This window comes from Heteronotia binoei, chromosome 5 (genome assembly GCF_032191835.1).
Source record: "Heteronotia binoei isolate CCM8104 ecotype False Entrance Well chromosome 5, APGP_CSIRO_Hbin_v1, whole genome shotgun sequence".
NCBI lineage: Eukaryota > Metazoa > Chordata > Lepidosauria > Squamata > Gekkonidae > Heteronotia > Heteronotia binoei.
Window position 1 is genome coordinate 38041792 of NC_083227.1, and position 9982 is coordinate 38051773.

General features: G+C 45.4%; 1 protein-coding gene across 1 annotated transcript; it reads left to right on the top strand.

Moving 5' to 3' along the window:
- The first annotated feature begins 1458 nt into the window (after positions 1 to 1458).
- Positions 1459 to 8010, top strand: LOC132571962 (uncharacterized). The gene is made up of 5 exons (XM_060238755.1): positions 1459 to 1686; positions 3580 to 3885; positions 4480 to 4581; positions 6035 to 6209; positions 7974 to 8010. The coding sequence occupies exons 1-5, from the start codon at positions 1596 to 1598 to the stop codon at positions 8008 to 8010; spliced, it is 711 nt and encodes a 236-aa protein (XP_060094738.1). The 5' UTR covers positions 1459 to 1595.
- Positions 8011 to 9982: the final 1972 nt, after the last annotated feature.

Sequence of the window (9982 nt, forward strand, 5' to 3'; positions counted from 1 at the left end):
ATCTGTATAACACTCTAGGTCTGGATGTTCAAAGATGTCCCAATTTGTTCGTTCAAAGCAGTCTTGAAGCTGCATAGTCGCCCCCACAGGCCAGCATCTCACTGTCCTAGTTACAACCACCCCCCTCTTCCGCTTAGAAATATACACAGGAACCAAGACCAAGGATAAATGATCAGACATACCTAACTGTGGTAGCTGCAAAACTCTATACCCCTGTGCTATATTTATATAAACTTTATCTAAAATATTCAAACCCCTAGTCGCACATGTCACCTGTTGATAAAACTTAGGAAGAACAACTCGCAAATCAACATGATTAAAATCCCCTGCTACAATAGAAACAGCATCTGGATACTTAGTTTGCAACTCACTAACTTCATTGCCTAAACAACTCAAAGCTAAATCAGCTTTTGCATCTGGTGGAATATACACAACCAATATAATGACCGCACTAAATTCCTGTGGCAAATAAAAAGGTCTAATCTTTACAGTCATATATTCTACCTCAGCAGAACTATGGCTTGTTCTGATCTTTGAGTTCGTACTCCAATCTTCTTTCACATACATACAGACTCCTCCTCCTTTGCTCTTCCCGACAGTCTTGTTCCTATCCAAGCGATGTAATGAGAAACCGTCCAACTCTATCTCAGTACTTGGAATAGAGGGGTTTAGCCAGGTCTCAGTAATTAACAGCACACAGCAGTCTTTAACAAAGTTGCTTGTAGAAGCCACAACTTTAATGCCAGCAGCTCACAACCTTAATGCCGGTTGCACAGGCCCGGGGCCAGGCTTTTCTGCGCCCCAGACTGAATAGCACCCTGCTGCCCCCCCCCCCCTTTGCCCAGGCTTCCCGAGCCTCAGGGAGCCTGGGCGAAAACAGAACGTGGCCAGCGGCAGCTCACAGCCCCGCCCCCCCCTTCGCCCAGGCGAAAACAACGCGGCAGCTCAACGCCCCGAGCCAAGACAGCACCCCTGCGGGAGTGCATAGAGGGGGCTGCCGCCTACTCGGCCAAAGTAGAATTTTTGCTCAAAGACTCCCCAGTTTAGAGGGAACTTTGCTCACAGAGTAGAAATTTTGCTCTCCAGACTCTGCAGCTTAGAGAGAACAGTGACTGTGACCATTCATTCACTCCTCGTGCTCAATCCTATATTATTGGGATTATAGCACAAACTGCAAGTCACTGTTTAGCAACTCATGTTATATTGCGGGTAGCGCGGCGCCGGAGAAGAGTGTCCTCAAGTCAGCGCCATAAGCTTGCCAAGGCAGTGCTGCAGCCCGGGGTGTATGCGGGCGGGGGGGGGGGGGGACTGCTAGGCTTCCAGAGTGTAACCAGCATAGACCGGCTCTCTGACATTCCGCTCTGGCTAATCACCGAGCGCGCTACGCTACCATCCCGCTCCCCTCCCCTCCCCTCCCCTCTCTCGAAAGGCAGAGCCGCAGGAGCCGGCGAAAAAGAGGGAGGCCTCCTCGGCGCGTCAGCCGTCGTGCCACCAATCGCGCGTCTTCGCAACTTCACGCCGCTCTTGAGCCGGCAGAAGTTCGTTCTAACCTTTGGGGCCGGCGGGAGTGCGATCCGCGGCGGCAGGAGGCGAAGATGAAGCGGTGGGCAAGCCTGTGGCTTTGGGCGACCTGGAGCTGCGCCGCCTTGGTCCTTGGCCGAGAGTCGGGCCGGGCGCTTTGCGGAGGTAAAGCCAGAGTGGCTGCCGCGCTCGGCGACGAGGAGTGGGGAGAGAAGAGGGCAGGAGCGGAGGGAAGCGATGCCGAGGGTCCCGGCGAGCGGGAGTGAATGAAGGGGGGTGGCTTTGGGGCTGCGCCGGGCACTGGCGTGCGTCGCTGTTGGCGAAGCGCGCCGGAGGTTTCGGCGTCTCTTTCCTTCGGCGGCGATGAGCGGCTAGAACTGGTGGAGCCTTTTGTGGGCTCTTGGCGGACTGGAAGGGGAACGCGGGGAAAGGCGGCCGGGGCGCCTGGCTGCGTGGTCGGCAAGCCTTTTCCTTCGGCAGCCGGCCCAGGCGAGAGGTGCGACGCCGCAGGTGCCAAACGGCCCCATTTTGGCCGCCTTCTCCTGCACGCAGGTCTTGGCGGAGAGAGACGTGCTAAAAGGCTTCGCCGCCCTACAGCGCACTCCCAGAGTTACTTCTCAACCGGTGTTCCCTCTAAGCGGAGTTTGCCTGAGCTAGCTCACAGATTTTGAGCCTCCAGCTCAGGAAAAATGGCCCCAGAGCGCAATCATTTTTGCAGCAGCTCGCAACTTTAATGCCAGCACTCACAACTTTAATACCAGGAGCTCACAAAGTAGATTTTTTTGCTCACGAGACTCTGCAGCTTAGAGGGAACGCAGCTCTCAACTGTTTAAATTGTTCCTCTTTTTATTGGGGAGGGGGGCATCAAGCAGGCCCGGCGCTAGGGCCCCCGGAGCCCCAGGCTGGAACCGGCCCGGCGGCCTCCCCGGGGAGGGCAGGCGCAGCAGCGCAGGAGAGGATTCCTGGCGCTTGCACAGTGCACGGCTCACCCGCAGCCCTGAGAAGGCTGAGCAGGGCTGTGGGGCAGCCACCCCCGCTCAGCTGTTCTCCCCTTAGGGCGAGAGGGGGGCTGAGAGACTCAGAGCCGCTTACAATCTCCCATATCTTGTCCCCCCACAACAGACACCCTGTGAGGTGGGTGGGGCTGAGAGGGCTCTCACAGCAGTTGCCCTTTCAAGGACAAGATCTGCAAGAGCTATGGCTGACCGACCATCCCAGCAGCTGTAAGTGGAGGAGGGGGTAATCAAACCTAGTTCTCCCAGATAAAAGGCCACACACTTAACCGCTACACCAAACTGGCTCGCCCCCCCCCCTTGAGCGGGGAGTGGGGTGATCTCTGAGCTCAACGTCTCTCATGAGCAAAGCCAGGCTCAGAGAAACTGCGCTGCCTGGCTGCTTTCCCCTTTAAAGCTAGGGAGGCGGGGAAGGGGTGGGAGAGGGCGGCACCATGTAGGCAAGGTGGTGCCCAAGGCAGCCTACCTCGCCTGCTTCCACGCACCAGGCATGGCATCAAGTCATATCCAATTTATGGCAACCCCTCCTGGGGGTTTTCAGTGCAAGAGATATTCAGAGGCAGTTTGTCATTGCCTGCCTCTGCAGAGAGATCCTGGCATTCCTTGGTAGCCTCCCATCCAAATGCTCACCAAGGATCACCTTGCTTACCTTTCAAGATCTGATGAAATCTGGCTGGCCTAGGCCATCTCAGTCAGGAAGATTCCTCTTTAAATCTAATTAATTAAGCCATAGAAGGGCCATTCCATTTCATAATCTGCACAAGTTTCACTGTTGGATTGTCCTTTTAATACCATATTTCCCCTCATGAGTTGGTAGTATGCTTCGTGAATGTATTATATTTCTCCCAGGTTAAATGCTCATCCTTGATCTGGCCTTCTGGTCCAGCTTCTGAACTGGCAACTGTTCACATCTTGATTCAGGGCAAATATAGCTATCTGCACTGCCTCTCCTATGAGGTCTTCCCAGAACTGACCTGGGTTGAAACTTGGTATTTTCTGCAGTAGCTGAGTGATGCCCTTCACACTACCATTTTGTTTTCAACAGGCTTGGATAGCTGTTCCAACGTTTTTACCCTGGAAGTATACAGAGGTGAGAGTCAATCACTCAATCTCTCACTTAATCCAAACTGGCAGAAATTGGTGAAGAAATGTGACCCTGAGTCAAAGACTTGGAAAGAAGAAATTCTGGCTGTTCATGGAAATGCTAACCCTTTAGCAGACAAGACCACTTCGATTTTTCTCAACAGAAACTTCACTGTAAGGAATGCAGGAAAAAAAGAAGAAGGTCTTTACAAAATTGAACGACTCCTAGATAACAGCTGCTTGGCTGTGGTCATTGTGGTTGTGATAGGTAAGTTGTGAAAATGGTGCAGGCACAGGGAGAAAGTTCATTGCTGGAGGGAGATCCAGTTGGTGAGACAGATGTGTGCTGAAGAAGACCAGTCCCTGAGACTCACTGTTGATTATCAGGCTTGTGATGGTTAGAGAGGCTTTTATTTATCCTCTCTCAGGATGTGGGGGGCACTAAAAACACAGGACTCTGTACAGCTTAACTACCATTGTGCTTCTTGAGGGCCAAAGGGCCAGACAGAAATGTAGTAAATGAAACACCCTACTGATCCTCAAGCAGACGTAGGGTAGGGAACAGTTCTCAGAAATCGGTCCTGTTTTCTTCCATGGGGCCTAGTACCAGGGAGATGTTCTTAAGATTGCAGCCTCCTCTCTCCTCCAGCCATTGTGGAGCAAGCAATATCTATGTGTGTACATGTACCTGACATTGGGTCCACTGGTTGGCTCCCTGCAGGGAAAGCTACTGTGTGTTTCAGCCACATGTGCCTCTAACTCAACAAGAACTTCAGTAATCCATGAAAAACTAATCATGACAGTGAGTGACAGTGCATGTTGAATGCTCAACCCCATCTTTTTCTTTCATATCACTTTCCAGATCCTCCTTTATCTATGACCGTCATACCCTACTTTGATGTATCCTCAACTGTTTTCTCCAAGGTCACAGAAACACCTGAGGCCTCCCCTCTGGGAACAGATTGTAAGTTTTTGGAGAAAGGGGATGAGGTTTGCTCTTTCCTAAAACTCATATTAGGTCATTTTTGCTGTTAGATGCCTTGTTAATGAGGAAGAGAGAAGGTGTAAATGTCAAGGAGCAGGAGGAGGGGAGATGGGGAAAGCTTTTTTTTACCACTTGGGGGTCATCACAGGTGCCAGAGCTTAGGTGACTTCCACACAACAAGAAATCTTCATGTATTGCTCCTTGCTGTTGCAAATGCAAAGGCATTCAAAGTGTCAACTGAGCATCCATTTTCCATGCTTTTCTTGTCTCAGTTGTCTATGGTCACCCCTGTACTTCTGGAGGCCTTTTTTCTTGAATTAGCAAATGTTAAATTGTTATCATGTAATAATATTATAACAACACATTGCCATGATCTACTAGCTCTTCTGAATTCCCAGTTTTCAGTTTAAATGAAAGGGTAAGTCACTAGTCCTTTTTGTTGTGGAGATACAAGATGAAATGGTGAACCTTCTGGTGATGTGGAGTAGATGAAACAGTGACCACAGGGGCTGAGGCAAGGAAATTAATGCTAATGTGGATGGAATCTTCAAGTGAGTGCACCTTCTTATCCACCTGATGTTTAAGATGCTTTGATTGCATGTCAAACCAGGCTTGGGAAAGATCAAAACAAAGAAAGGGAAAACCAGAAAAGTTGGTGGATAGAGATTACAAACATGGAGGTGCTCCACTAAAACCCAGGCCAGTTTGGATGCCAGACAAAAGTAAAACACTTTGTGGAAGCAACCTCAGAAGTCACCCATGGACACATCTCTAATCTCAAGAGTTGAATGAAGTACATCATCTTTGCCTTCTGTTTGTAGAATGGTCTACACACAAAGGATAGTCTGTACTAGCTTGAAAACTAGCCTGTTTCAGGCACTCATTTAGGGGTAGATGTCAATGCATTTGTTGTGCTACAATGTTCTATTGCTGCTAGAGAGGTGATAAGCTGCTTGGTTGGAAAGGGATTTACATGCAAAACCAGAAGACAATTTTGTGTACAGGATAAAGGATGGGAGAGAATTGCTGAGAAGTCAGTTATGAAGTAACAGAGCAGCCTGCATCCTGCCACAAAATTAGCAAGTGGAACAACAGGAATGGCTATTCCTTACAGCCTATCCTCCCATCCTATGAGAGGTAATTGCATGCAAACACAAGAGCTGAGCCTGAGGTGACCTTTTTTATGTTTATGGCTGTATTAGGGATTTATAGAATCATACAAAAAATGCAGACCTTTTGAATGTCAAGATCCATTTTGAATGTGCAATATAAGTAGCTTAGGTGCATGTGCAAATTTTGGATCAGGTGAGCTGGGATCAACCTTTTGTCCTGGCCATATCCAATCACCAACAGTGCAAATTGATAAAGAAGAGCTGTTTGTTACTCCTCTCAAATGCTCTGAATTTATATATTTTTTCTGGTTTGATTTCAGATACTACTTTATGTGTTGCAGTTTTTGTTCCATTGTGTATCCTTGCCATAGGAGCCATTTGCATTATACACAAGTTGGCCAAGAAAAAGTCTAAATGCAGATCTAATGTGGCTACATCTGAAGTGGACCCTGAGCAACTTCTGAATGGATCATTACCTCCCCCACTCCTCCACTTGCACCTGCTGGAATGGCCTTGGGTTAGCCATAGCCCTGGCAGAGGTTGTCCTTGAAAGGGCAGCTGCTGTAAGAGCTCTCTTAGCCCCACCCACCTCACAGGGTGTCTGTTGTGGGGGAGGAAGGTAAAGGAGATTGTGAGCCGCTCTGAGACTCTTCGGAGTGGAGGGCGGGATATAAATCCAATATCTTCTTCTTCTTCTTCCTCAGCAAGAAGAGAGCACATTTTAGTAAACAAGAAACAATGATGGGTCTGGAAGAGGCACATTTTTGCACTGTCTTTGGCAGGTAAACCATCTGTGCCTCAGATATTCTCGAAGAATGTAGATTAATTGCTACTCTCTGCAGGGATCATGAAGGTTTAGGTTAATTGCATATTGGTGCTTTACAATGATGCATTTAATTCATATATTGGCAGGGCTTTTTTGTAGAAAAAGCCAGCAGAAACTCATTGTTCATAGGAACAATGGATATTGTGATATGCTGTATGCGATGTGGCCTTACAAACCTATTCAGTGGCTTCCCCTGGGGTGTACCTAGGCATTTGGTACAATGGTACCAAATTGTGAGCATAGTTCTCTAGTGCTAAACTGTATATTCCAGGCACAATGCAAAACGCTGCTGCTTCTTTTAGACCCAAAACTGCTTGAAGGGGGTGGGGTACTTGAAGGGCTGTCTCTTCTATACTGTTGTGCCTGCTAGTTAAGATTTTCCTCCCAAGCCCTGCTCTCTGTCCCCTTGCCTGCAGCGAGTGAGGCAGGCCACAACCAGAGAGGAGGGCCTTTTCTCTGGTAGTACCCGGTCTATGGAGCACCTCTTCCACTTGAAGCTTACCTGGTACCTGCCTTATCATACTTTAGGTACTGGACCAAAACATTTCTTTTATACCTACTTTTAACTAAGGATTTCTCCCACTACTACGGCTACTTTTGCTGTTTTTGTGGTCTGCTATTAGCCTATGGTCCAATTTTATGACACCATCTTAGGATCCTGAATGTTGCTTTAAGCTCTTTCTTTTGCCCTTTGGATAATGTGGTTTGTTACAGTATTTATTATTTTATTCTGTTTTATTGATTGTTATTTTTAGCAGTGTTAAGCAGGTTTCTGGAGAATAAATGTGTGTGTGGGGGGGGGGGTAAATAATGTGCTGGTATGTTCTGGGAAGGTTACTGTTTTTGAAATCCCTAAAATGCTTTGGATACTTGTATGTAACTTTCATAATATTTAAAAATTACTGATGAATTTATACTTTTCCTTTCCCCTTTTTTCCTTCTGTACCCCATTTTTTTATTCTTTTAAGGAGATAATTCACTTCAAAATACTGTAATAACGATGCTTTACTATCGGCTGTTACATCTGAAATTATTAAATTATTTAGACAATGTCTAAATTTGTGTCTTTTATATGTTAATAAAAATTTCTAGTTTAAAACTATAATCACAGAGATTTTTCTGGTACAAGCTTTCAAGAATCAAAGCTCCCTTTGTTAGATATAATATATAAATATAGAGAGAAAGATCCTTAATTTTATTGTACATTGCTTTGGATACTTCTGGAAAATGGTTTATAACTTGAAATGGTGGTGAATTTTCTGAACTGGTACTTGGAAGACATAATGGACCAGATATGGGCTTAATAAAATGAAATTTGATTCACAGTGTGGTCTTAAGAGAGAGAAGCATTCCTCCTGCTAGATAAGCAACCAGCAGCAGGTGGTGGTGTTAACCCTTAAAGTCCTTAATGATCTGAACCCTCATACCTACAGGACCGCCTCTCCGGTGCTACCTTCAGTCATCATCTAAGGGCCTCTTGCAGGTGCCTGGCCCTAGGATGGCTTAGTTACCTGTCACCAGGAGAAGGGCCTTCTCAGTTGTGGGCCCTACCTTGTGGAATGTACTCTCGGAGAATACCCGTGCACTGCCAGACTTGTTTCGTTTCTGCAGGGCATGCCAAGCTAAATTATTTACATTGGCCTTCAGAGGCTAATCACATGTTTGGCCTGTTTTAATAGTTATATGGTAATAGCCACATCTTTTAAGATTTTAATGTTGATACTTTGTTAATAATTTTTTTTATGTTGCTTTCACGTTATTGGTCTTAATGTTGTAAGTCATCACAAGACATTTCCAGTGAGTGGAAACTAAAAATGTAATAAATAAATAAAAATGCTTTAGTAATACTAAATATATGGGTAAAATAGTCACTGCATACAAGGGTAAAACAGAACACTAGAAATTAAAGACCTGGAATGTGGCAATTCTCTCTAATCCAGGACACTTATTTCATTCCACCCCCACCCAGCTCTAAGCCCATTGGCATCACTGGACTTAGACAGAAGTAACTTTCCTTAGGAGTGCACTATTAGATGATGTAGATTTGTTAAATAGTTCGGTTAATCAGCAGGATATAGTATGTTCTAGATGGTGCACAGTTCCCCTTAAGGGATAACATTTGAACTTTAGGATGCATGGGCATAGTCCAGGCTGCTGGCATCTGGCCGGTCTTATTTACCAAGGTGAAAAGAGCAGCTAGTGGAAGGGCCCAGCACTCTGGGTCAGCTTTCAGTACCTCAGGAATTATCACATCTGGACCAGGAGTTTTGCCTAATTTCAGTTGATCTACTATAAGTTATTTCCTCAGTGGTAACAGGAGGCCACTCTGGGAATAACCCAGTTGCATTCCATTAGAGAAATCCTCATGAAATACATCAGAAAAATATTGGAACCATGTATCGGGGAAATAGCTGATATAAAAGGAGTCTCAAAACAGGTAGCACCAGTGATTATGGCCCAAAATTGCCTAGAATCATTCAGGGTAATGCCACTGAGAAGTTGTCCCTATTGTTTATTAATAAAAGCCAACCTTTTAGTCTTTATAAGATGGTGTAAGTGGTTTTTAAGTGTCTGGTACTCCACTGGTAAGTAAGTGGCTGCAGAATTGCGGAATTTACAATAAATAAAGCGTAACTGAGCTTTTATATTCCTACATTCTCCATCAAACCATAAAAGTTTGGGATTTCACTACTTGTTTATATGTGACCATTCTAGATTACTGTTTTAAGGATTCGGTAATGAAATGTAATAAATTTCCATAAATTTGTATTACCTCTGGTGGATTGGGAGAATTTATTAATGCAGATTTATAGCCCAAACTGGTGCTTGATTTCAATAATTTTAGAATCTTTTGGTCTAAGTCTGGAGATCGAAAAATCTTTGACAGAAATTCCACATCCTGAGTCACAGCTGATGTAAAATTCCCATTAGTATCAAAGACATATCAGGAGTAAATGGTCACTAAATGTCTGATCTCTGACTATAAAGCTAGAGACATAGGACATAAAGGAGCGGGAGATTAAAATATAATTAACACTACTGCCCCTGACAGAAATATATGTAAATTCATGCAATGTATCAAAATTTGTCAGACTATTCAGCCAGATTTTGTAAAATTGGGTGCAAAACTACTAAATTCAAGCCTGCAGGGTTCGACAATTTATCCTTGGAGCATCTCATGGAAGGAGTAAATAAAAGCAAAAGGTCATCCTGATCAAATCACAAATTACTAAGAAAAGACAAGATATCTTTGCCAACTCTTGCATTAAAATCTCCAGCTAAGATTATTTCTACATTAGGGAATTGTTCTAGTTGTTCTAAGTAAGCAGCCAGCCTACTCCAAAGTGTGGACAAAATGGATCTGTCAGAGGAGGGTGGAATTCAGTAATAGTAAAGAAGGATTTCCACAATTTATCAGTGTAGCTTGGGCAATAGGAGGACA

Excerpts from the sequence above, each read along its gene's own strand:
- LOC132571962 (XM_060238755.1), top strand. The coding sequence starts at position 1,596 with ATGAAGCGGTGGGCAAGCCTGTGGCTTTGGGCGACCTGGAGCTGCGCC. Across the intron at positions 1,687-3,579 it reads GGGCCGGGCGCTTTGCGGAG|GCTTGGATAGCTGTTCCAAC; the intron begins GTAAAGCCAGAG and ends TGTTTTCAACAG. Across the intron at positions 6,210-7,973 it reads CCTCCCCCACTCCTCCACTT|GACCGCCTCTCCGGTGCTAC; the intron begins GCACCTGCTGGA and ends TCATACCTACAG.